Consider the following 27,679-nt stretch of genomic DNA (forward strand, 5'->3'; position numbering starts at 1 on the left):
GAGCCTGTGCTCTGCAGTGAGAAGCCATGGCGCTGAGACGCCCCCGCGCTGCAATGAGGAGTGACCTCCACTCACTGCAGCTGGAGGAGCCCGAGTTCAGCAACAAAGACCCAGATGAACCAAAACTAAATAAACAGATGAATAATACAAGAAACACAGCCACTCAAAAGTCACAAACGCTTTTTCATCCCACGGCTGCAGCAGCTCCAGTTCAAAGGCTTCCACTGGAAACAGCACCTCAACAGCGTTACGTCTCAGCCACGTGCAGACTGGTGTGTGATTTGCTTGGTACCTCTGTGTTGGTTTATGATTATGATTCAGCTGATGCAGCTTTTAATCATCTATTTCTTTTCTCTAAATGAATTATTAATTTGGTGGCATCTAATATCCATCTTACTTTATGAGAAAAATAGATTTTTTTTAAAAAGTCAGTCTAGAGAAGAGAGGAATCTTTCCGGCTGAACAGGGGTGCTTCTGGGGATTGGAGCTTGGGTCTTCTATAAGACTGACATCCACACTTTTATCCCTGTAGAGTAATTTCCAACCTACTGAGTTTCTAGGATTAGACTGAGCTTGATTGGTTTTCCTGAAAAACTCTAAATGTAAGCTAAATTCTGATCAAGGAGAGAATATACCTCTTCCTGACTTCAGCCTCCTGCTCCCCTTGGGTTTGTGCTCAGCTCCCCCTGCAGCCCTGTGTCACTGTGTCACTCAGAGCACAGTAGTACACAGCCGAGTCTGATGCTTGCACTGCCCGTTTCTGCAGGTGGAAGGAGCTGTCACTCTGAACAAGAGTGGCCTGAAAACCTTCATGCTCTGGCCTCCGGTTTGTCATTGAGCCCTTCAGGAGGAATTGAGGAGCTTTGTTGAGATGCTGGACATACCAAAAAAGATAAAAATCTGAATACGTGGTCTGGTAAGTGCAGTTCAGGGTCATGAGAGCCCCCTCTGAGACAGTCACTGGGCCTTCTGTCTGGTTCACGGAGTCACCATTGGTCCCTCCTACAAGAGAATCACTTTGTTACAGTAGAAATGTACAGGAGGAGTTTTCAGCCAGAGAAGAAAAATACAACTTACCTGTTATCACAGGAAAGTGAAAAACCATTTTACGATAAAATGCTGCTTACCAAGTATTAAGAAGATGAAAAGAACTGAGTGAGTGGCAGAAAACATTCTGGCAACAGTCCTCGTTCCCTGGAAACATCAAATCTAACAAAGTTAGTCTCCGGCTGGATGTTACAGAAGCTCCTCACTCAGAAACTGGGAACCCCTTTCTGCACAGCAGCAGTCATCTGTCTTGCGGGTACAGAGTAGGCAAGTCAAATCAGCGCCTGAATACAAAAAGGAATCGCATCTGAAAGAAGCCCCGCCCTCTGGTGGTGATCTTAAAGATTACACCACAGTCATACCTGACCTCAGTTCAGTTCAGTCACTCAGTCGTGTCCAACTCTTTGCGACCCCATGGAGAGCAGCAGGCCAGGCTTCCTTGTCCAACACCAGCTCCTGGAGCTTGCTCAAAGCCATATCCATTGAGTCGGTGATGCCATCCAACCATCTCATCCTATGTCATCCCCTTCTCCTCCTGCCTTCAATCTTTCCCAGCATCGGAGTCTTTTCCAATGAGTCGGCTCTTCGCATCAGGGGTCCAAAGTATTGGAGCTTCAACTTCAGCATCAGTCCTTCCAGTGAATATTCAGAACTGATTTCTTTTAGGACTGACTGATTTGATCTCCTTGCATTCCAAGGGGCTCTCAAGAGCTAAGGGGCTCTCTTTTGAACACCACAATTCAAAAGCATCAATTCTTCAGCGCTCAGCTTTCTTTTTGGTCCAAGTCTCACATCCAGACATGACTACAGGAAAAACCATAGGTTTGACTATATGGACCTTGTCAGCAAAGTAATGTCTCTGCTTTTTAATATGCTGTCTAATTTGGTCATAGCTTTTCTTCCAAGGAGTAAGTGTCTTTTAATTTCATGTCTGCAGTCACCATTCGCAGTGATTTTGAGCCCTAGAAAATAAATTCTGTCACTGTTGCCATTGTTTCCCCATCTATTTGCCATGGGGTGATGGGACTGGATGCCATGATCTTAGTTTTTGAATGCTTAGTTTAAAGCCAGCTTTTTCACTGTCCTCATCCTGACCTACTCCTGGCCTAGTTCTCCTGATGATAGTTGTGGGGTGCACACAGGAGGATGGGACAGGACTCTAAGAGGAGAGCCCTAAACACAAACACGCTTTGGGAAACGTTCCATTGTTACATCCATGATTTTCTGTGTGGTATGGTATCTCTAGCTTTGCAAATAATGCCAGTTAACAATCTGTAGGAGGAATAGTCAGAGGGTTTCTTCCTTACAAATGTGTCCATGATTCTCATGGGTCAGGGAAGGACCACTCTGCATGGAAAGCGCTCCCTCCTGTCCCCAAGACCTTCACCTGATTAGCTCTGTTCATCCCCTAGACACAGCTCAGTTGCTGCTGGAATGCTGGAATGCTGCATAATGTAGGAATCATTGTCTCAGATAGGTCTCAAATAACGTGCGGCTGAGTGACCAGTAACTGCCCCTGCGCCCTGTGCTCTGCTCAGCTGCTCAGTTGTGTCTGACGCTGTGGCCCTAGAGACTATAGCCTGCCAGGCCCCTCTGTCCATGGGATTTCCAGGCAAGAATACTAGAGTCGCTTGCCATGCCCTCCTCCAGGGGATCTTCCCAACACGGGGACTGAGCCAGAGTCTCCTGCATCTCCTGTATTGCAGGTGGACTCTTTGCACATCTGAGCCACCAGATCCCTTAAGGCAGATCTCATCTAATGTGTGGTTGAATGAGCAGGGTATTACCCCTATCCACCATAAAATGTCATATTTGTAAAATTAAAAAGTAAATTGCTGTTACTTCTTTTTATTGATAAAGGTAGAGGTGACCTTCCAACTAGAAAACTGGACAAAATATGTGAAACAAGTTGTGGATCCTGGACATCAGGTGGCACAGAGATGAGGAAAACAGGTGAGATGAGCCAGGACATCGCCCAGCCTTCTTCACGGAGGCAGCTTCTAGGCACCAGTGCATGAGGCATTTACCAAAAATGGCCCAACTGTCTCACTGTGAGATGGACTAATATTTTGGGGATCCTGAGGAACCTAGAAATTTGTGGACCAGTGTACCAGAGAGGAGGGATGTGGGTGAAAGAGAGAGAGGGAGAGAGATGAGGGCAAAGAGGTGGGGGGAGGCGTCACTGTGAATCTTGGACTGAGTACTGATCTGTAAGTAAAGAGAGAAGACTCAATGAGTTTGGTAAACCTCCCTGAAGGGGCCTCCTTTGGGGCCCTGGACCCTGGATGACAAGCCACCTTACACCTTTAGCTTCATGAGAGACAGGTGGCCTTACTTAGGTAACCTGGTTCTTGAAGCATCTTTTTACCTCTTGTCACATTCTTGCTTTAATTCAACTAAGTATTTTTTTTAGAATGTCAAGTTTAGATGCTTAATATATTAGCCAGCCACTCTTCATTCCTGAGGCATGTGTGTGGTATTTATCTGTCTCCTGTTTGTTTGTTTGTTTTATTACGGATTCAGGAATCTCACTGGAAAGCACTGTTTGCTCAGTGTCTGTCAGCCTGTTTGTCTAGTTTCTTGTGCAATTATTTGTGCTAGTGAAGTGAACCCAGCAGAAGATTTAATGGGGTCATTTCATAGCTTGTTCTTTTCTCTAGGATTGGTTTTACTTTGTGCAAAGTCTAACTATAATATGGTAAGAAGTCAAAACATTGTTCTTTGCTGACATAAACCATTCTAAGGCTTGGGAGCGTGTGGCTGCAGACAGCTGGGAGGTTGCCTTACACAGGCTCTCAGGGCCGCATTGTCAATCCAGTAACAATGGCTGTGACTCAGTCAGATGAACCAAGAACAGTCAGATGTGCCTTTTTCACCTACAGAGATTTTCTCACCTGTTAAAATGAATTTTGTTAGTTCTTACCAAAACTGGGTCCATTTTTAATGCACATCTGTTTGCTGAGCTCTTCTTTTCTTTGTTTTTTGTCTGTGCCAGGTCTTATTTTAGGCGGGTGGGATCTAGTTCCCTGACCAGGGATCGAACCTGGGCCTCCTGCAATGTGAGTGCAGAGTCCTACTCACTGAACCAACCCTCCACCTAAATTAGCATCTTGAGTTGAAGTTATCATGCTGGCAGGACTCTCTGGCTCTGCAGATCACCTAGATTCTCTTAAACTCTTGTGCATTTTCAGGAATCCCTAGCTTCCAGCATTCATTCTGGAAATTTACAGGGATGTCTACAATGTGGAAACAAAAATCAGACACAATTCCTACCTCAAATTTCTTTTAGTTGATTGACGAGCAGGTAAGCAAAAACAAGAAAAAATCCTATGCCCTGTCTGTACTCCCACTAGCCTGGAACCCAGTACATGAAATGAGGGATCAGACCAAAAGCAGAGAACTGACGAGTTACCACCAGGGAAATAAAACCTGCTAGAATACTTGTATTTCCCCACCGTTAAGATTTATTTTTGTTCTTTCACCCCCCTCTCCATTTCTAGATCTGTTTATTAAGATGTGAACCCCCAGTGCACAGGTGGCCAGCACCCAGTGTGCAGGACTCCAGGATGTCAGGGCGGAAGGCAGTGCTTACCTTCAGGTGGGTGTCCAGATTCTCCCTAAGTGATGACGGTGAGTACATCTGCCAAGACCATAAAACTACTATAACTACTAAACTCTGCATTTAAGTAGTTGTGCCAATAAATTTGGCTTCCCAGGTGCTAAGTGATAAAGAATCTGCCTACCAATTGAGGAGATGAGGTTTCAATCCCTGTGGCAGAAAGAACCCCTGGAGAAGGGAATAGCAACCCACTCCAATGTTCTTGCCTGGAAAATTCCATGGACAGAGGAGCCTGTTGGGCTACAGCCAACGGGGTCACAAAGAGTCAGAAACCACTGAGCAACTCACGCATGCCTATAAATTATGAAATGACAATGATTAGTATCCTGGCCACATCTCACAGACTGCCCAGCAGTAAAACATACATCTCTTCCCACCTGCTGTGCCCACCACTGTCCTTCCAGAAAGGCTGCTCCCAGAAGGTGCAGACAGGAGTTCAGCCTGCAGAGATGTAGAGGGACTCTCTGTGCACTGGGCAATATTGTATCAGAGACGCAGAGCAGTGACCCAAGCGGCTCCGCATTCCTGACTGTGAGCAGAGGAGTGGGGAGATGCTCCCGCTTCGGGAGAGGGTGACACTTTCTCTAGTTTCTTGAACAGGTGAAAGAGCTCACTCTGCTGCCAAGATAACTGATTGTAAGAGTACATAAAGACTTTTTCCACGTGTCTGAAATATGACTGATTGATGAATTTATTTTCCGTGTTTTTGTTGCTGTTCAGTCCCTAGATCATGTCTGACTCTTTACAACCCCAGGAACTGCAGCATGCCAGGAGCTTTCTTCTCTCTTTCCTTGACTTTTCTATCCCTTCTGGTTGCTCCAGAAATGCTGCTGCCTAAGTCAGTTCCAAGAGGACACCTTCCTGACAAGATATTCCTTCTGAAGGGCCCCGTGGATCAGAGCCGCTCACTCTGTAAATATTGCAGGGTTGTGTGTCCTTCCCTGTCCTTTACTATCAACCAGAGTTTGCTAAACTCACGTCCATTGAATCAGTGATGCCATCCAACCATCTTATCCTCTGTCACCTCCTTATCCTCTTTCCCTCAATCTTTCCCAGCATCAGGGTCTTCTCCAGTGAATCTGTTCTTCACATCAAGTGGCCAAAATATTGGAACTTCAGCTTCAACATAAGTCCTTCCAATGAATATTCAGGGTTGATATCCTTTAGGATTGACTTGTTTGCTCTCCTTGCAGTCCAAGGGACTCTCAAGAGTCTTCTCCAACACCACAGCTAGAAAGCATCAATTCTTTGGCACTCAGCCTTCTTTATGGTTCAACTTACACATCCATACATGATTACTGGGAATCATAGCTCTGACTATATGGACCTTTGTGGGGAAAGTAATGTCTCTGCTTTTTAATATGCTGTCTAGTTTGGTCATAACTTTTCTTCTGAGGAGCAAGCATCTTTTAATTTCATGGCTGCAGTCACCATTTGCAGTGATTTTGAAACCGAAGATAATTAAATCTGTCACTGTTTCCTCATTTTCCCCATCTATATTCCATAACGTGATGAGACCAGGTGATATAATCTTAGTTTTTTAATGCTGAGTTTTAATCCAGCTTTTTCACTCTCCTCTTTCACCTGCATCAAGAGGTTCTTTAGTTTCTTCTCACTCTCTGCCATCAGAGTGGAATCATCTGCATACCATTGAGATTCTTGATATTTCTCCTGGCAATCTTGATTCCAGCTTATGAGTCATCAAGCCCTGCATTTCACATGATGTAGTCCACGTATAAGTTAAATAATCAGGGTGACAATATATAGTCTTGACGTATTCCTTTCCCAATTTTGAACCATTCCATTGTTCCATGTCCAGTACTAACTGTTACTTCTTGTCCTGCATACAGGCTTCTTCGGTATCCCATCTCTTTAAGAATTTTCCACAGTTTATTGTGATCCACAGTCAAAGGCTTTAATGTAGTCAATGAAGCAGAAGTAGATTTTTTAATCCCCTTGCTCTTCTGTGATCCAGCAGATATTGGGTCTGCTCTGGTTCCTCTGCCTTTTCTAACCCAGCTTCTACAACAGAAATTCTTGGTTCATGTACTGCTGAAGCCTAGCTTGAAGGATTTTGAGCATCATCTTGCTAGCATGTGAAATGAGTGAAACTGTATGGTAATTGGAACATTCTTTGGCATTCACTTCCCTGAGATGAGGTTATTAGCAAAGAGAATATCCTGTACCTAGTTTGAATACAAACAATACACACAACGCCTGCGATATTTACAGAGTGGGCTGCTGTCATCCGCAGGGCCCTTGACAGCAGGAATATCTTCTCAGAAACTCTCCTCCTGGAACTTACTTAGGCAGCAGCATTTATAGAGCAACCAGAAGGGATGGAAAAGTCAAGGAAAGAGAGAATAAAGCTCCAGTCCCTGAAGATGGAGTGTCTGCAGGTGAAACTCAGCAGGATACAAAATCTTGGCCTGAATTTTAAAAACCAGAGACTAGCTTCCAGGTCACATAGTCATCCATCAACAATGTGCCCTGGAATTTTCCTTAACACACTGTGAAATATTTCAGCATATGTAATCTGAATTGTCATTGAAGAGTTAATTTCACTTTAAGGGATTCTATCTGAGGGGATGTCGATGGGCTGAAAACAGGCATTTCTGGAGAAAAGCTCTTAGGTTCCTTTCTGCACTGTCCCGCTCCAGATTCCTCTCTGTAGGGCAACCCAAGAATTCATAGGTCCTTGGCTCTGAGGAGCAGACCTGGAAGTGCTTTGACAATACCTCTAGCAGAGCACACTGGAGAGAGAAACAACACCCCCTCGCAGGGCTGCCCACAGCCAGAGCCCCATCTGCACTCTGGGTTTGTGCTCGGCTCCCCCGCAGCCCTGTGTCACTGTGTCACTCAGAGCACAGTAGTACACAGCCGAGTCTGATGCTTGCACTGCCCGTTTCTGCAGGTGGAAGGACCTGTCACTCTGAACAAGAGTGGCCTGAAAACCTTCATGCTCTACCTTCTTGTCTGCTGTTAAGCCCTTCAGGAGGACTTGAGGAGCTTTGTTGAGATGCTGGACGTACCAGAAAAGATAGACAGTCGAATATGTGGCCTGATAAGTGCAGTTCAGGGTCATGCGAGCCCCCTCTGAGACAGTCACTGGGCCTTCTGTCTGGTTCACTGAGTCACCATTGGTCCCTCCTACAAGAAAATCACTTTGTTACAGTAGAAATGTACAGGATGAGAGTTTTCAACCCGAAAAGAAAAATACAACTTACCTATAATTATAAAAAAGTGAAAAATCATTAACATTTGGAATAAAATATTACTTACTGAATATTAAGATGATCAGAAGAACTGAGTGAGTGACAGGATGCATGTTCGCAAAAGAAAACGATCCTTGTTCCCTGCAATACACCAGTCTAACAAATCTAGTCTCCATCTGGATGTTACAGAAGCTCCTCACTCAGAAACTGAGAGCCCTTTCTGTACTGCAGCAATATTCTGTCTTGCAGCTATAAAGCAGGCAAGTGAAACCAGCTCCTGAATGCAGTGAGGAACCGCATCTGAAGGAAGCTCCGCCCTCTGGTGGTGATCATGAAAATTGCACCGCAGTCGAGTCTGACCTGTTCCTCCTGATAATAGTTTGTGGGATTACATACAGGAGAATGGGACAGGACCCTAAGAAGAGAGTCCTAAACATAAGCGTGCTTGGGGAATATTCTATTATTACTTCCATAATTTTTTGCATGGTAGAGGTATCTCTAGCTTTACAAGAAACCCCAGTCACAATTTCTAGATGGAATAGTCAGAGGCTCCTTCCTTGTGTCTGTGATTCCCATGGGTCAGAGAAGGATCCCTCTGTATGAAAAGTGTTTCCTCCTCAACCCAAGTCATTTCTCTGAAGTAGTGATATTCATGTTGACTCTGTCAACATGCCATGGAGAAAATGTTATCTAAGGCAGGTGTCAAATAATGTGTAGTTAAGTGATAAGGTTATTATCCTGATTTATCATGGAATGACAGATTTGTAAAACACAATAAAAATATAATATGTGACTTCTTTTTCACTGATAATGGCAGAGTTGATCTTCCATTGGAAAACTATTTTTGCACCTTGAACATCAGGGAGCACAGAGATAAGGAAAACAGATGAGATGAGCATTAACATTGCCCAACTTCCTTCATGGAGGCAGCTTCCAGGCACCAGTGCATGAGGGGTTTACCAAAAATAGTGCAGCTGTCTCATTGTGGGATTGAGACAGAATAGGAAAACGGAGATCCTGAAATACCTAAAAATTGTGGACCTCTGTACAGGAGAGGAGGAATGTTGACAAAAAAGGAGAGAGAGAGAGATAAGCACAAGGCAGGTGTTGGGGGGGAGAGTAGGCGGGGAGTTGGACCATCCTTGGAGGAGAGAAACCTTACCCCTTTAGCCTCATGAGGAACAGGTGACCTTACTTAGGTAACCTGGTTCTTGAAGCATCTTTTTACCTCTTGTCACATTCTTGCTTTAATTCAACTAAGCATTTTTTTAAGAATGTCAAGTTTAGATGCTTCATATATTAGCCAGGCACTCTTCATTCCTGAGGCATGTGTGTGGTATTTATCTGTCTTCTGTTTGTTTGTTTGTTTTATTAGGGATTCAGGAATCTCAGTGGAAAGAACTGTTTGCTCAGTGCCTGTCAGCCTCTTTGTCTAGTTTATTGTGCAATTATTTGTGCTAGTGAAGTGAACCCAGCAGAAGATTTAATGGGGTCATTTCATAGCTTGTTATTTTCTCTAGGATAGGGTTTATTTTATGCAAAGTCTGACTATATTATGGTAAGAATTGTTGCCATTGTTCTTTGCTGACATACACCATTCTAAGGCTTGGGAGCGTGTGGCTGCAGACAGCTGGAAGGCTGCCTTACATGGGCTCTCAGGGCCATGTTGTCAATCCAGTAACAATGGCTTGTGACTCAGTCAGATGAATCAAGAACACTCAAATGTGCCTTTTTCACCTACAGATATTTTCTCACCAGTTAAAATGAATTTTGTTAATTCTTACCAAAACTGGGATCTTTTTTAATGCGCATCTGTTTGCTGAGCTGTTCTTTTTGTTTGTTTTTTGTCTGTGCCAGGTCTTATTTTAGGCGTGTGGGATCTAGTTCCCTGACCAGGGATCGAACCTGGGCCTCCTGCAATGTGAGTGCAGAGTCCTACTCACTGAACCAACCCTCCACCTAAAATTAGCATCTTGAGTTGAAGTTATCATGCTGGCAGGACTCTCTGGCTCCGCAGATCACCTAGATTCTCATAAAACTTGTGCATTTTCAGGAATCCCTAGCCTCAGCATTCATTCTGGAAAGTTACAGGGTTTTCTACAATGTGGAAACCAAAATCAGACACAATTCCTACCTCAATTTGCTTTCAGTTGATTGAGGAGTAGGTAAGCAAAAAAAGAAAAAAAAAATCCTATGCCCTGTCTGTACTCCCACTAGCCTGGACCGCAGTACGTGAAATGAGGGATCAGACCGAAAGCAGAGAACTGATGAGTTACCACCAGGGAAATAAAACCTGCTAGAATACTTGTGATTCCCCACCGTTAAGATTTGTTTGTGTTCTTTCATCCCCCTCTCCATTTCTAGGTCTGTTTACTAAGATGTTGAACCCCCAGTGCACAGGTGGCCAGCACCCAGTGTGCAGGACTCCAGGATGTCAGGGAGGAAGGCAGTGCTTACCTTCAGGTGGGTGTCCAGATTCTCCCTAAGTGATGATGGTGAGTACATCTGCCAAGACTGTAAAACTACTATAACTATTAAACTCTGCATTTAAGTAGTTGTGCCAACAAATTGGGCTTCCCAGGTGCTAAGTGATAAAGAATCTGCCTACCAATTGAGGAGACGAGGGTTCAGTCCCTGGGTCAGAAAGATCCCCTGGAGAAGGGAATAGCATCCCACTCAGTATCTTGCCTGGAAAATTCCATGGACAGAGGAGTCTGTTGGGCTACAGTCCACGGAGTCACAAAGAGTCCGACACCACTTAGCAACTCACGCACGCCTATAAATTATGAAATGACAATGATTAGTATCCTGGCCACATCTCACAGACTGCCCAGCAGTAAAACATACATCTCTTCCCACCTGCTGTGCCCACCACTGTCCTTCCAGAAAGTCTGCTCCCGGAAGGTGCAGACAGGAGTTCAGCCTGCAGAGATGCAGAGGGACTCTCTGTGCACTGGGCATGATTGTATCAGAGACGCAGAGCAGTGACCCAAGCGGCTCCGCATTCCTGCTCCTGAGCAGAGGAGTGGGGAGATGCTCCCGCTTCGGGAGGGGGTGACACTTTCTCTAGTTTCTTGAGCAGGTGAAAGAGCTCACTCTGCTGCCAAGATAACTGATTGTAAGAGTACATAAACACTTTTTCCATGTGTCTGAAATATGACTGATTGATGAATTAATTCTCTGTGTTTTTGTTGCTGTTCAGTCCCTAGGTCATGTCTGACTCTTTACAACCCCAGGAACTGCAGCACGCCAGGAGCTTTGTTCTCTCTTTCCTTGACTTTTCTATCCCTTCTGGTTGCTCCAGAAATGCTGCTGCCTAAGTAAGTTCCAAGAAGAGAGCTTCCTGACAAGATAGTCCTTCTGAAGGGCCCTGTGGATCAGAGCAGCTCACTCTGTAAATATTGCAGGTGTTGTGTGTCCTTCCCTGTCCTTTACTGTCAACCGGAGTTTGCTAAACTCACGTCCATTGAGTCAGTGATGCCATCCAACCATCTTATCCTCTGCCACCTCCTTATCCTCTTGCCCTCAATCTTCCCCAGCATCAGAGTCTTCACCAGTGAATCGGTTCTTCACACCAGGTGGCCAAAATATTGGAACTTCAGCTTCAACATAAGTCCTTCCAATGAATATTCAGGGTTGATATCCTTTAGGATTGACTGGTTTGCTCTCCTTGCAGTCCAAGGGACTCTCAAGAGTCTTCTCCAACACCACAGCTAGAAAGCATCAATTCTTTGGCACTCAGCCTTCTTTCTGGTTCAACTTTCACATCCATACATGATTACTGGGGACCATAGCTCTGACTATATGGACCTTTGTGGGGAAAGTAATGTCTCTGCTTTTTAATATGCTGTCTAGTTTGGTTATAACTTTTCTTCCAAAGAGCAAGCATCTTTTAATTTCATGGCTACAGTCACCATTTGCAGTGATTTTGAAGCCCAAGATAATTAAATCTGTCACTGTTTCCTCATTTTCCCCATCTATATGCCATAAAGTGATGAGACCAGATGATGTAATCTTAGTTTTTTAATGCTGAGTTTTAATCCAGCTTTTGCAATCTCCTCTTTCACCTGCATCAAGAGGTTCTTTAGTTTCTTCTCACTCTCTGCCATCAGAGTGGAATCATCCACATACCACTGTGGTTGTTGATATTTCTCCTGGCAATCTTGATGCCAGCTTATGAGTCATCCAGCCCTGCATTTCACATGATGTACTCCACATATAAGTTAAATAAGCAGGGTGACAATATATAGCCTTAACGTACTCCTTTCCCAATTTTGAACCAGTCCATTGTTCCATGTCCAGCACTAACTGTTGCTTCTTGTCCTGCATACAGGTTTCTTGGCTATCCCATCTCTTTAAGAATTTCCCACAGTTTATTGTGATCCACACAGTCAAAGGCTTTAATGTAGTGAATGAAGCAGAAGTAGATTTTTTAAATCCCGTTACTTTTTCTGTGATCCAGCAGAAATTGGATATGCTCTGGTTCCTCTGCCTTTTCTAAACCCAGCTTCTACAACAGAAATTCTTGGTTCATGTACTGCTGAAGCTTAGCTTGAATGATTTTGAGCATAATCTTGCTAACAGGTGAAATGAGTGCAGCTGTATGGTAATTTGAACATTCTTTGGCATTCATTTCCCTGAGATGAGGTTACTAAGAAAGAGAATATCCTGTACCTAGTTTGAATACAAACAATACACACACCACCTGCGATATTTAGAGTGGGTGCTCTCATCCACAGGGCCCTTGACAGAAGGAATATCTTCTCAGAAACTCTCCTCCTGGAACTTACTTAGGCAGCAGCATTTCTAGAGCAACCAGAAGCTATGGAAAAGTCAAGGAAAGAGAGAATAAATCTCCAGTCACTGAAGATGGAGTGTCTGCACTGAAACTCAGCTGAATACACAATCATGGCCTGAATTTTAAAAACCAGAGACTAGCCTCCAGATCACACAGTCATCCATTAACAATGTGCCCTGGAATTTTCCTTAACACATTATGAGATAGTTCAGCATATATAATCTGAATTGTCATTGAAGAGTTAATGTCACTTTAAGAGATTCTATGCCATCTGGGGAAATGTGGATGGGCTGAAACCAGGCCTTTTGGGAGAAAAGCGCTTAGGTTCCTCTTTACACTGTCCTGCCCCAGATTTCTCTGTAGGGCAGTCCAAGAATTCCAATGTCCTCACTTCTGAGTATCAGAGCTGGAAGTGCTTTGACAGTACCTCTGGAGAGAGAAACAACACCCCTCGCAGGGCTGCCCACAGCCAGAGCCCCATCTGCACTCTGGGTTTGTGCTCAGCTCCCCCGCAGCCCTGTGTCACTGTGTCACTCAGAGCACAGTAGTACACAGCCGAGTCTGATGCTTGCACTGCCCGTTTCTGCAGGTGGAAGGACCTGTCACTCTGAACAAGAGTGGCCTGAAAACCTTCATGCTCTACCTTCTTGTCTGCTGTTAAGCCCTTCAGGAGGAGTTGAGGAGCTTTGTTGAAACGCTGGACATACCAGAAAAGATAGGGAGAAAAACCAGCAGTCTGGTAAGTGCAGTTCAGGGTCATGAGAGCCCCCTCTGAGACAGTCACTGGGGCTTCTGTCTGGTTCACTGAGTCACCATTGGTCCCTCCTATAAGAAAATCACTTTGTTATCACAGAAATGTACAGGAGGAGAGTTTTCAGTCAGAGAAGAAAAACAAAACTTACCCATAATTATAAGAAAGTGAAAAATCATTAACATTTAGAATAAAATGTTACTTACCTAATACTAAGATGATCAGAAGAACTGAGTGAGTGACAGGATGCATGTTCGCAAAAGAAAACGATCCTTGTTCCCTGGAATACATCAGTCTAACAAATCTAGTCTCCATCTGGATGTTACAGAAGCTCCTCACTCAGAATTTGAAAGCCGCTTTCTGTACTGCAGCAATATTCTGTCTTGTGGCTACAAAGTAGGCAAGGGGAACCAGCTCCTGAATACAGTGAGGAACCGCATCTGAAGGAAGCCCCGCCCTCTGGTGGTGATCGTGAAAATTGCACTAAAGTCTAGTCTGGCCTGTTCCTCCTGATAAAAGTTTGTGGGATTACATACAGGAGAATGGGACAGGACCCTAAGAAGAGAGTCCTAAACATCAGCGTGCTTGGGGAATATTCTCTTATTACTTCCATAATTTTTTGCACGGTACCGGTATCTCTAGCTTCTCAAGAAACCCCAGTTACAATTTCTAGATGGAATAGTCAGAGGTTCCTTTCTTGCAGGTGTCTCAATTCCCATGGGTCAGAGAAGGATCCCTCTGTATGGAAAATGCTCCCTCCTCTCCCTAGGTCATCTCTCTGAAGTAGTGATATTCATGTTGACTGTCAACATGCTGTGGAGAAAATTTTTATCTGAGGTAGGTGTCAAATAATCTGTAGTTAAATGCCAAGGTTATTATCCTGATTTATCATGGAATGACAGATTTATAAAACACAATAAAAGTAAAATACGTGACTTCTTTTTCACTGATAATGGTAGAGTTGATCTCCCAATTGGAAAACTATTTTTGGGCCTTGAACATCAGGGAGCACAGAGATAAGGAAAACAGATGAGATGAGAACTAACATTGCCCAGCTAACTTGATGGAGGCAGCTTCCAGGCACCAGTGCATGAGGGATTTACCAAAAATAGTGCAGCTGTCTCATTGTGGAATTGAGACAGAATAGGAAAACGGAGATCCTGAAATATCTAAAAGTTAGGGACCTCTGTACAGGAGAGGAGGAATGTTGACAAAAGAGAGAGAGTGATGCAAAGCAGGGATTGGGGGGGCAGAGTGGAGGGGAGTTGGGCCATCCTTGGATGACAGCAACCTTACACCTTTAGCCTCATGAGGGACAGGTGGCCTTACTTAGGTACCTTGGTTCTTAAAACACAATCACCATAGTTTTACTTCATGTCACATAGTTGTTTTAACTCAACTAAGTATTTTTTAGAATGTCAAGTTTAGGTGCTTAATATGTTAGCCAGGCACTCTTCATTCCAGCGGCATGTCTACGTGGTGTTCTTCTGTCTTCTGTTTATTTGCTTTATTAAGGACTCAGGAATCTCTATGGAAAGAACTGTTTGCTCAGTGTCTGTCAGCCCATTTGTCTGGTTTCTGTACAATTATCTGGGCTAGTGAAGTGAAGCCAGCAGAAGATTTAATGTGGTCATTTCATAGCTTGTTTTCTCTAGGGTTGGGTTTACCTTATGCAAAGTAAGACTGTATTATGGTAAGAAGTCAAAGCATTGCTCTTTGCTGACATACACCATTCTAAGGCGTGGGAACACTGCGGCTGCAGACAGCTGGGAGGTTGCCTTACTCGGGCTCTCAGGGCAGTGCTGTCAGCCCAGGATCAATGCTGTGACCTTAGTTCAATTAAGTCCGATTTGTTTATTTTTGTTTTTATTTCCTATACTCTAGGAGGTGGGTCAAAGGGGATTGTGCTGTGAGGTATGTCAAAGAGTGTACTGCCTATGTTTTCCTCAAAGAGTTTGATGGATTCTGGCCTTCATTTAAGTCATTAATCCATTTTGAGTTATTTTGTGTATCAAGTTGGGAAGGGTTCTAGTGTCATCCTTTTACCTGTGGCTTTCCAATTATCTTCCAATTAAAAATAAATGTTTCTAAATGGCAATGACCAAGTCAGTTAAACACAAGAGCAATCTTCTTCAAACGATACCTACTAATGGACATAGAATTTCTCAACAGTCAAATGACCTGTTTTTCAAAATTAAGGTATTTTTAAAATGCACGCTGCTTGCTGAGTTGTTCTGTTTTGTTTTTGGCTGTGCCGGGTCTTAATTTCGGCATCTGAGATCCAGTTCCCTGACCAAGGATCAAACCCAGGCCCCCGGCATTGGGAGCGCAGAGTCCTAGGCCCTGGACCAAAGTTCCCCCTACAATTAGGGTCTTGAGTCAAGTTCTCATGCTGGCAGGACTCTGGCTCAGCGGATCCCCGAGGTTCTCTTAAACTCTTGTGCATGTTCAGGAATCCCTGGGCTCCAGCATTCATTCTGGAAACTTAGAGAGTTGTCTACAACATGAAAACCAAAACAGACATGGTTCCTGTCTCAAACTGCTTTCAGTTGACTGAGGAGCGGGTGAAAAAGAAATAAAAATTCTCAGCCCTGTCTGTAGTCCCACCAGCCTGGACCCAGAGATGTAGAAAGAGGGGTCAGACAGGAAGTAGAGAGCTGACACAGTTACCACCAGGGCAATAAAACCTGCTTGGATACTTTCCTTTTGCTGTTCAGATTTCGTCTGGTTTTTCATCTCCCTCTCCCTTCCTAGGCCCTGTTGATCAAGATGTTGAAGCCCCAGTGCTCAGGTGTCCAACACCCAGTGTGCAAGACTCTAGGTTGTTTGGAGGAAATATGTGTTTACCTTCTGGTGGGTGTTCAGACATCCCCCCTGTTAAATAAGGATGGGGACTACATCCTCCAGGAATATTAAAACCATTATAACTATTAAATACTGCATTTTTATAGTTGTGCTTATAAATTTTTAAATGATTCAGTGTTTATGCCACATCTCCTAGACTGCCCAGAAATAAAACATATACCTCTTCTCTCCTTCTGTGTCCCCCACTGTCCTTAAAGAAAGTCTGGTCCCGAAGTTGCAGACAGGAGTTCAGCTTGCAGAGATGCGCAGGGTAAACTCTGTGCAGTGGGCCCAGTTGTAGCAGAGATGCAGAGTTCTGACCCAAGGGGCTCCACATTCCTGCGCATGAGCAGAGGAGTGGGGAGAGGTTCCTGCCTTGGGAGGTGTGATCCTTTCTCCTAGTTTCTTGGAGCACGTGAAAAACTCACCCCACTCCAACAGCAGTCTGCCTTCAAACTGGGTACAGGACGAGAATATCCTCTTTGCCAGTGATCATATCATCTCAGGGAAAACTAATTCATCAGTCAATCAAGTTTCAGATATATTGAAAAAGTGTTTATATAGTCTTAAAATAAAAACAGAAAAAATCTCTCCTTAACTTATAGAGATATTGTGTCTCACAAGTTATCCAATAGCAGTATTTTTTTTTTTCAGGTGAAAAAATGCCATTTCTTCATTATCTTTTATCTTGACATGTGGAACTTTGCTGAATGTTTACTAATTGTGTGCAAGGCTGAAAGCAAATCAGTTTGAAGGCTGCAGTGAATAGTGATCATGTCTTAGAGCATTTTTCCATTGATCTGTCAACAAATATGGGAAAATACACCTTCAGTTATATAGTTGGAGGAATTAAAGTGGCCCTGCCTGGCGCTGAGAAGGGCACTTTTATGTTGAGCATAAGTCACCTACTCTTCTCTGTCAGGACCGGGGGCTTGTCTGGAGGGGCTGCTGAGATGGGAATATTGACCACAGGGCTACCAGACCCTGTAGGCGACATTCCTAGCAGCACCAACACGGCCCTGGCTTTTCACTGAGCTTCCGTTCCTTTCCTGAAAAATAAGGAGAAACTTTGTGTAATAAAAATAATGTCATGAATGAAAATCTGATGTAGGTACTGGAACAAACTCTGCCTTTTATATTAATAATGGTCATCAGTGAGTGATCCCTCCTGTATCAAGATGCCGTAATATGTACCTGTGCTTAAAATTTTATTTCTATAAAACACACAGGCAGGTGTGTTTATATATAATCTAATTTTATAATGATTTTAAACAGATAGAGATATAGAGATGATTTTGATTCTTAAGTCCATGAAGTAGGTTCTATTATTGCCATTTTACATATTAAGAAACTCATGCACAGAGAGGCTAAGGAGTGCCTCAAAAGTCATGCTGTGATGCAGATGACAGGGTTTGAATCCAGCTAATTTCAATTCATCCTTTTATTAAGGATGATATCAAATGTATACAAAAGTGTTTGGGATGGTAGAACAAAGTCTGGGCCTGTCCTCCCCTCCTGCCTGCATGCCTGTCCCTTTTCCTCTGCCCTCTCCCTCCAGGGAGGCAGAACAGTGCTCCTGATGTGTTAAAGGCAGGTGGCTTCCCTCGTCACCCTACTCTCTTCCTGTGCCCGTGGCTTCTTATTACACTGGGAAGCGATGTGAGCAGCGCCTTGATAACTTCTACATCACACCCGTGGTGGATTCATGTCAATGTATGGCAGAACTGATACAGTATTGTAAAGTAAAATAAAGTAAAAATAAAAATTTAAAATAATTATAATAATAATAATAGTCCTTGCTTAAGTCAGGGAGGGTGTTAGGAACTCAAAAAGGAGAGTGAACTAAGTGGTCCTGTGAGGTGAGTAAAATTTTGGAAAGGACTTCCCTGGTGGCTGAGATGGAAAAAATATCTGTCTGCAATACAGGAGACCTAGGTTCAGTCCCTGGGTCAGGAAGATCCCCTGGAGGAAAATATGGCAACCCACTCGAGTCATCCTGCCTGGGGAATGCCACGGACAGAGGAGCCTGGCAGCCTGCAGTCCACAGGGTCCCAAAAGAGTTGCACACGACTGCGCGACTCACACTAACTCAACAGCAGCTTCATGACTAACCTTCACACTTTACAGATGAGGAAGCAGAAAGTCAGAGCGAACGACCTGCTTAAGGTCACACAGTCTGTGCTGTGAGGTCCTTTCTGCCTCCTATCCTGTACTGGAGACCATATAGCCCCCTGGAACATGAGCTCCATCAAAGCAGACATCACATCTTTCTTGCCAACTGATGTTTCCCCAATGCTGACCAGAAAACTAAGAATTAATGAATAAACTATACTGAAATTTCTCACACAGGGATCCATGCTGTGATGATAAAATTCACAGGACAAAAAACAGGTATGTTTCCATGAGATGTTAATTCAGATTTGTTTGCTTTGTGGATGAGCTTCTACATTATGACTAACAATTTAAAATTTAATTTTGGGGCTCTTCATGTTGTGAATGGTAAATCTGCATAGATTTTAAAGATAAAATGAGTCTATATCAAAGGCATTATGCAATCAAACACGACTTTTGACCTCTACCCCAGAGGATGTTGTGCTTTTAGATATTTTTATAGAGAAGCTAGAAATCCAGTTTTCAATGTGATGTCTGATTTTTAAATAATAGCCATAACTACTAACTTCATACACACAGTCCAAGGTTGCAGCCTCCTTCTCCACCACAGAAATTGCAGACTGGACTTGAGTTACCTTCTGGGTCATGCTGGATCCTGCAGGAAAGAGCCTTTACTTACACCCATGATGGTATAGGGGATGAAGTGGCTTAGGACCTAATGCCCCGATTGCACTGCCCCTTATCTCTGCCTTTCAAGATGCATCAGGTAACAATGCTCTGCCCTCCCCACAACCTTGGCACTGAGAGAGGGCATGAGTCCTGTGTGTGGCCACCCTCACCAAGACAGACAGAGGTTCTGCCCGCCCTCGGTGCACTGGCAACCAGCATATGGGCAGCTCCTCCCTGCAGTGATGCGTCCTCTGCTCCATTTCAGATCCAGATCTGAATTCTGCACCCTGTGCTTAAGAGGTTCAGGCAGAGCTCCTGGGCTGTGAGACGCTTCTGCCCCACGCAGGAAGCTGAGTCAGCAGCTGGAGGGCAGTGTGTCTGTGTCGGGTCACACGCTTCCTTTCTAGGAGGGAAATGCTAGACTTCTGCACATCAGTTTGTCGAATTAGGACACTATCAGACCAGAAATAAACAGTGGTAAAACAGAATCATGTTCAGTTCATTCTCCTTCGGATCAGAGAATCAAAAGGAACAATGGGGTTTGTATTTTAACAGAAAGGCTGATTTTTTTGCTTCAATCTTTGTCTCTGCCTCCTATGGAATCTGGTAAAAGTTACCTGCGAAATATTTTGTTGTCTATGAACAATTTCATATCTTGCCTCTGCGTCACAAATCTGTCAAGTGTGTGCCATGTTAAACAGCAGCAGGGGGAGAAATACATGTGTATGTGATCACAATTTACATGTGTGTATGTGTGTAAACAAAAGTAAATTCAGAAAATTTTAGTCAGTGCCTAAATATAAGAACCTCTGTTAAAACTCAATACATGTATTTCTGAATCACCGGCAACTCTTCCAAACCACACCCATTAATTGTGGTGCAAATTAGGATAGGGAAAACCCTGAAATTACACAAATCCAGAGCCAAGCATTATCAAAGGCAATAGCAATCCTGTTAGAAATGCCAGCAGAGTTCAATCTCCACTGACATCTGTTGCTTGCATCATAGTCTAAAACTCTTTGACATCGTAAATATTGGGAGTTGTGTCTCACTGCTCTCACATAGGTCCATGAGAACATGTAAGACCAAGCTCATCAAAACTTTAAATGTTATTGCTCTTCATAAGGGCTTTGCCTGGTGGCTCAGCTGGTAAAGAATCCGCCTGCAGTGTGGAAGACCTGGGTTTGATCCCTGGGTTGGGAAGGTCCCCTGGAGAAGGGCATGACTACCCACTCCAGTATTCTGACCTGGAGAATTCTTGATAAATCAATTTGCTTAATGCCAGAGATGAAGATGGACCAGCACTCTTTTTACCCTCCCTCTCAGCTTTATCAGGTAGCTTTCACTTTAAAACCCTCGAAATTCTTGAAGTCACTAAAGCAAACACTAGATTTTAGGCCTTTTGATTGAGAGAAAGTTGCCTTCGAAAGTTTCTGTTTTGGCACAAATTACTGATGTTTTAGAAAAGGCAAAGAAGCTTCCTCATCACGCCCGTGTTGTTGCTGTTTAGTCGCTAAGTTGTGCCCGACCCTTTGCAGCCCCATGAACTGTTGCCCACCAGGCTCCTCTGTCCATGGGATTTCCAAGACCAGAATACTGGGGTGGGTTGCTGTATCCTTCTCCAGGGGATCTGCTCGACCCAGGGTTTGAACTCATCCTGAAGAAGATCTTCTGCATAGGCAGGCGGATTCTGTACCACTGAGCCCCCGGGGAAGCCCAGACCCATATTTACTAATTGTCTAAAGAAAGGATTTGCTTTAATAAGATATACACTGTAGCAGAACAGAAAATGCTGTGTCTTACAGTCCCAATGAGGAGACATATTTGTCACATGAAGGGTGTTTTTTTATTTGAAAAATATAGTCCTCATTGCCATGGCAAAGACCTGTAATGTATGCCCCTTTCATATGGCTACTGAGGCTCAGCTATTAGCCCTGAAATAAGCAGGTTATTCAATCACAGAGAATCTGAGCAACTTTATGTTCAAAGTCATAAAAGATGATGACTACAATTTTTTGGCCTCAGTGTTCAGGAATATATACAGACTCCTGTGAGTGCCCATTGAGTAAAAGTACAGTTTTCATTACTGCATTAACTTATTTTTCATCAAATGAAAATTTCAAAAATTATAAAATTCTAAGAAGGCAGTAGTATTTAACAACAACAACAACAAAAAAAAACAGATTTCATGATGGTTCTATCAACTAGCTTTTAAGAATAAAAGTCATGCATCAGAATGATTGACATCCTACCCAAGCTCTGCTCCTAACTGGTTATGTAACCTTGATTAAGTTACTAAACATCTCTACACCTCAAATTTTAACATTTTTAAATTGGAAGTTTCCTAGTATCCACCTGAAGAGGTGGAGAGGGATTTAAAATGCTTAGCCCATTGCCCATAAAACTGCCAATGTCACATACTGGAGACAAACAGAGCTCAGTGAGTGAATAAAATGATTTGTGAAAGATACATTATTTTAAGACACGTGTGGTGTCTTAAAGCAATACAATCCTGAAGCAGGAGACTTGGTCATGTCTACTATATTCTCAACACTTATTCATATGACTGACACACATGAGTATGTGCTCAAAAAGTTTTTCTGAATGAATGCAGGTATAACTTGGAATGATTATATCTCATGTAAGCATTAAAGCATAATTTTAAAGAGCATTTTCTCTTGTACTTACTCATTTTACATCCTAAGGAAATGTTGGTACCAAATAAAGCAAAATGAAATGAAACAAATATGAAAACACAAAAAGTCGAACCTCTAACTGAAACTACATTTACTTAGAGCAATAGAGCTCCTGCACATGAGTGCTCATACCAGCATTATTTATAAGAGCTAAAAGTGGAAATAACCAAAATGTTTCCGAAACAATCACTCTTCAAGTGAAGAATGGATAAGGAGAATAGGTGGTATCACAGAGCAGCCTATTAAGTGACCATAAGGAATAGTGGAGAGCTGATATGGAGACACGCCATGGAGAGACTCCGCGAGGCGAAAGAAGACAGGTACAAACAGTCATATGCGAGCTGATCCTATCTCTAGGAAACGCCCAGAACCGTCACATCCACAGAGACAGAGAGCAGAGGAGTGGATGCCACTGTCTGGGGGAAACGGGGAACAGGAGTGACTGCTAATGGGTACAAAGTTTCTTCCTGGGGTGGTGTTATAGTACTGATGACTACACAACTCTGTGAACATGCTAAAAACCACTCAATTGTACAGTTAAAAGTGTGAAGGTGGTGATATGTGAATTATCTTTATAAAGCTGTTATTTAAAAAGTGATAGAGCTGAAAATATTCATATTAATTACAGATCAAGTGCTGGGACAGAAAACGTCCTGGGGGGTTCTAATCTGCCAATATCAGGACAAAATAAGATGGTTATAATGCTTTGATCGTAAAGAGGAGAGTGAAATTTATGAAGAGTGTTTACCATGAAGAAAATTCAGCTTGTATTTCAGGATCCCTTATTGTCCTGGGCCCAAGAAACTTGACTCTGCAATTTCATTTTCTTTTTCTTAAGAAGAGCGTCTGAAATCAAAGAAAGATCAGGCTCTGCAAAACCTTCATCTTTACTTTTCAGTCCCACAGAATCATACAAGAGGGATAAAGGACGAGTGAGGTTCAGAGACCTCCAGAATGCCAGGACGAATTTCTCTTGGTGAGTTTCATTCATTGCAAGTTACAGTGAGAGCCACACATTTCTGTTTTCTGCTCCTCTGCTGTGGGAACATTGTGAATATGTCAAGAATTTAGAATCCCAGTCAACAGAAGTCCATGCGCCCTCTTTTCACTAACAGACTGAGTGTTTGCTTGGTCACTGAATTTGACATATTTCAAAAGGATCAGAGGCCTCAATTCACCGATAAAGATAATGTCAGGTTCCGTGGTCATGCTCATGTCCAGAATTTCTCACAGCACAGATCCTCAAGACCAGAATCGGGATCATGACCCAGCATTCTGTAAACAGCTGCCATGATGACAAGATGCGGGTGGAGCTGTGTCACCAACATATAAGCAAGACACCTCATGCACAAAAGGTTCACTGACTAGACTGCTCTGGCCCACAGGGCCCTTGACAGAAGGAATATCTTCTCAGGAAACCATCTTCATGGGACTCACAGCAGCAGCATTTCTTGAGCAACCATAACAGCTGGAAAAGTCAGGGGAAGAGAGTGTAAAGGCCCCAGTCACTAAAGACGGAGTGTCTGCAGGTGAAACTCAGCAAGACACAAGATTCTGGTCTGAATTATAACACTCAGACAGCAGCTTCAAGGTCATACATTCATCCATGAACAAGGTGCCCGGGAAGTTTTCATCAACAGGTTGTGACATATTTCAGCATATATCAACTGAACTGTGATTGAACAGAGTTATTGTCACTTCCAGGAATTCCAAACCATCTGGAGAAATGTGACTGGGCTAAAAACAAGCATTTCTGGAGAAGGCTGTTGAGATTCCTCTTTTCACTATCCCTCCCAGATTCCTCTCTGTAGACCAATCCAAGAATTGCAGGGTTCTTGGCACTGAGCTTCAGAGCTGGAAGTACTTTGACGATGCCTCTGGCATAAAACGGGCTCTCAGGTGGCCTAGTGGTAAAGAGTCTGCCTGATAAACAGGAGACATGGGTACCATTCCTGGGTTGGGATAATTCCCAGGGAAAGAAATGGCAACCCACTCCTGTCTTCTTGCCTGCGAAATCCCATGGACAGAAGAGCCCACTACAGTCACAGGGTCGCAAAAGAGTCGGACATGACTTAGCACATAAACAACAGCACAGCTAGCATAAACACCTAAGACAGAAAGAGCCACCCCCTTGCAGGGCTGCCCACAGACAGAGCCCCATCTGCACTCTGGGTTTGTGCTCGGCTCCCCCGCAGCCCTGTGTCACTGTGTCACTCAGAGCACAGTAGTACACAGCCGAGTCTGATGCTTGCACTGCCTGTTTCTGCAGGTGGAAGGACCTGTCACTCTGAACAAGAGTGGCCTGAAAACCTTCACTCTTTGGCTTCGGGTCTGACATCGAGCCCTTCAGGAGGAGTCGAGGAGCTTTGTTGAGATGCTGGACGTACCAGAAAAGATAGACAGTCGAATATGTGGCTTGGTAAGTGCAGTTCAGGGTCATGAGAGCCCCCTCTGAGACAGTCACTGGGCCTTCTGTCTGGTTCACTGAGTCACCATTGGTCCCTCCTGGAAGAGAATCACTTTGTTATAGTGGAAATGTACTGGAGGAGAGTTTTCAGCCACAGAAGAAAAATAAAACTTACCTGTAATCATAGAAAAATGAAAAAATCATTAACATGTAGGATAAAATGTTACTTACTGAATATTAAGATGATCAGAAGAACTGAGTGAGTGGCAGAATGCATGTTCGCAAAAGAAAACGATCCTTGTTGCCTGGAATACATCAGTCTAACAAATCTAGTCTCCATCTGGATGTTACAGAAGCTCCTCCCTCAGAAACCGAGAGCCCCTCTCTGTACTGCAGCAATATTCTGTCTTGTGGCTTCAAAGCAGGCAAGTGAAACCAGCTCCTGAATACAGTGAGGAACTGCATCTGAAGGAAGCCCCGCCCTCTTGTGGTGATCGTGAAAATTGCACCACAGTCTGGTCTGACCTATTTCTCCTGATAATAGCTTGTGGGGTACATACAGGAGAATGGGACAGGACCCGAAGAAGAGAGTCCTAAACATAGCGTGCTAAGGGAGATATTCTATTATTACTTCCATAATTTTTTGCGTTGTACAGGTATCTCTAGCTTCGCAGTTACAATTTCTAGATGGAATAGTCAGATTTCTTCCTTCCATGTGTCTCCAAGATTCCCATGAGTCAGAGAAGGATCCTCCTGAATGGAAAGTGCTCCCTCCTCTCAAGTTCTTTACCTGAACTAGCTCTGTTCATCCCCAAGACTCAGTCAACATGCCATGGAGGAAACCTTATCTATGGCAGGTCTCAAATAATGTGTTAATGATAAGGTTATTATTACATACCCTACCATCATAAAATGACACATTTGTAAAAATACCAAGAAATAAATAAATAAATTACCATTACTGTTTTTCACAGGTAAAGGTAAAGTTGACCTTACAACTAGAAAACTGGATAAAATATATGAAACAAATTTTGGATCTTGCACATCAGGGAGCACAGAGATAAGGAAGACAGATGAGATGAGCACTTACATTGCCCAGCTTACTTCATAGAGGCAGCTTCCAGGCGCCAGTGCAGGAGGGATTTACCAAAACTGTCTCGCTGTGGGGTTGAGATGGAACCTAGAAATTTGCGGACCACTGTACAAGAGACGAGGGATGTGGGCAAAAGAGAGAAAGGGAGAGACAAGGGCAAGGCAGTAGCATGAGGAGGGAGGAGATCCAAGGTGAATCTTGGGCTGAGTGATAATCTGTAATAAAAGAGAGAAACCTCAGTGAGTTTGGTAAACCTCCCTGAAAAGATCTCCTTTGGGGCCCCTGGACCATACTTGGATGATAGCACTTGTCATATTCTTGTTTTAATTCAAGTAAGTATTTTTTTGAGAAAGTCAAGTTCAGATGCTTAATATATTAACCAGGCTTGCTTCATTTCAAAGGCATGTGTGTGGTGTTTATCAGGCTCCTGTTTATTTATTTTATTAGAGATTCAGGAATCTCAGTGGAAAGAACTCTCTGCTCAGTGTCTATCAGCCTGTTTGTCTAGGTTCCTGTGCAATTATTTGTGCAAGTGAACCCAGCAGAAGATATAACAAAGTCATTTCATAGATGCTGCTTTTTCTAGGATTTACTTTATGGAAAGCATGGTTGTATTATGGTAAGAAGTCAAAACATTGTTCTTTGCTGACATAAACCATTTTAAGGCATGGAGACTTTGTGGCTGCAGTCAGGTGTGAGGTTGCCTTACGCGGGTTTTCAGGGCAGTGCTGTCAATCCAGTAACAATGGCTATGACTTAGTTGAACTGATTAAGAGCAATTTCAAGAACAATCTTCTTGAAATGTACCTTTCCACCTACAGAGATTTTCTCACCAGTTAAAATGAACTCCTACTAAAATTAGAGTTATTTTTTTTTAATGCACAGCTGTTTGCTGAGTTGTTGCTTGTTTTGTTTATGGCTGCCCTGGGTCTTAGCTTCAGCTTGTGAGATTTAGTTCTCTAACCAGGGACTGAACTTGGGACACCCGCATTGGGAGTGCAGAGTCCTATCCCCTGGACCAAAACTCCCCCTAAAATTAGAGTCTTGAGTCAAGTTATCATGCCGCTAGGACCCTCTGGCTCAGCAGATCACCGAGGTGCTCCTAAACTGTGGTGCATGTTCAGGAATCCCTAGGCTCCAGCATTCACTCTGGAAATTTAAAGAGTTCTCTACAACGTGGAAACTGAAAACCAGACATGATTCCTATCTCAAATTGCCTTCAGTTGACTGAGGAGCAGGTAAGCAAAAAATTAAAAAAAAAAAATCCTCTGCCCTGTTTGTAGTCCCACTAGCCTGGACCCAGAGATGTGGAATGAGAGATCACAGCAGAAGTAGAGAGCTGATTCAGTTACCACCAGGGAAATAAACCCTGCTTGAATACTTTTTTTCCACTGTAAGATTTATTTTTGTTTTTTTTTCATCTCCCTCTCCCTTTCTCTGGCCTGTTTATCAAGATGTTGAAGCCCGAGTGCTCAGGTGGCCAACACCCAGTGTGCAGCACTCTAGGATGTTAGGGAGGATGTCTGCACTGAACTTCAGGTGGGTGTCCAGACATCCACTCTGTTAAATGAGAATGGGGACTACCTCCTCCATGACCATTAAAACTATTCTAACTATTAAACTCTGTATTTTTATTGCTGTGTTTATAAATTATGAGATGACAAATAATCAGTGTCTAGGCCACATCTCCCTGACTGCCTGGCAGTAAAACATATCTCTTTTCACACCTTCTGTGTCCCCCACTGTCCTTCCAGAAAGGCTGGTCCTCAAAGGCATGGACAGGAGTTCAACCTTCAGAGATGCAGAGGGGATGCTCTGTGCACTGGGCATGATTGTTGCAGGGCACTGACCCAAGGGGCTCCACATTCCTGCTCATGAGCAGAGGAGTGGGGAGATGCTCCTGCCTTGGGAGTGGGTGATACTTTCTTCTAGTTTCTTGGAGCAGGTGAGAAGCTCATTCCACTCCAAAGATAGCTTATTGTAAGAGTACATAAACACTTTTTCCATATATCAGAAATATGATTGATGAATAGATTTCCCCTGAGGTGACATTATTATTGGCAAAGAGAATATCCTGTATCCTGTTTGAAGACCAACATGCCTGCAATATTTACCAACTGGACTGCTCTGACCCACAGGGCCATTGACAGAAGGATTATCTTGTGAGAAAACTCTCCCTCTGGAGCTTACTTAGGTAGCAGCATTGCTGTAGCAGCCATAGGGATGGAAAAGTCAAGGGAAGAGAGAATAAAGCTCTTACTCACTGAAGATGGAGTGTCTGCAGGTGTATCTCAGCAAACCATACAATCCTAGTCTGAATTATTAAAATCAGAGACTACCTTCCAGATCACACAGTCATCCATTAAAAATGTTCCTGGGAGTTTTCATTAACAGGTTGTGAAATGTTTCAGCATATATCAACTGAATT

The 27,679-nt window shown here is 43.5% G+C and overlaps 1 protein-coding gene, 1 pseudogene and 1 gene segment (V, D, J or C); all 3 read right to left on the reverse strand.

The window, feature by feature from the left end:
• The window catches only part of LOC121820038 (uncharacterized), a 234,431-nt gene that overhangs the window by 171,536 nt on the left and 35,216 nt on the right, over nt 1-27,679 (reverse strand). The window lies entirely within an intron of this gene.
• On the reverse strand, nt 444-1,276 carry LOC132660165 (T cell receptor alpha variable 18-like; annotated as a pseudogene).
• Nucleotides 10,726-13,823, reverse strand: LOC132660164 (T cell receptor alpha variable 18-like). The segment is given in 2 exon segments: nt 10,726-13,504; nt 13,637-13,823. Coding segments are annotated over 2 exon segments (534 nt in total).

This window comes from Ovis aries, chromosome 7 (assembly GCF_016772045.2).
Source record: "Ovis aries strain OAR_USU_Benz2616 breed Rambouillet chromosome 7, ARS-UI_Ramb_v3.0, whole genome shotgun sequence".
In the NCBI taxonomy this organism is placed as follows: domain Eukaryota; kingdom Metazoa; phylum Chordata; class Mammalia; order Artiodactyla; family Bovidae; genus Ovis; species Ovis aries.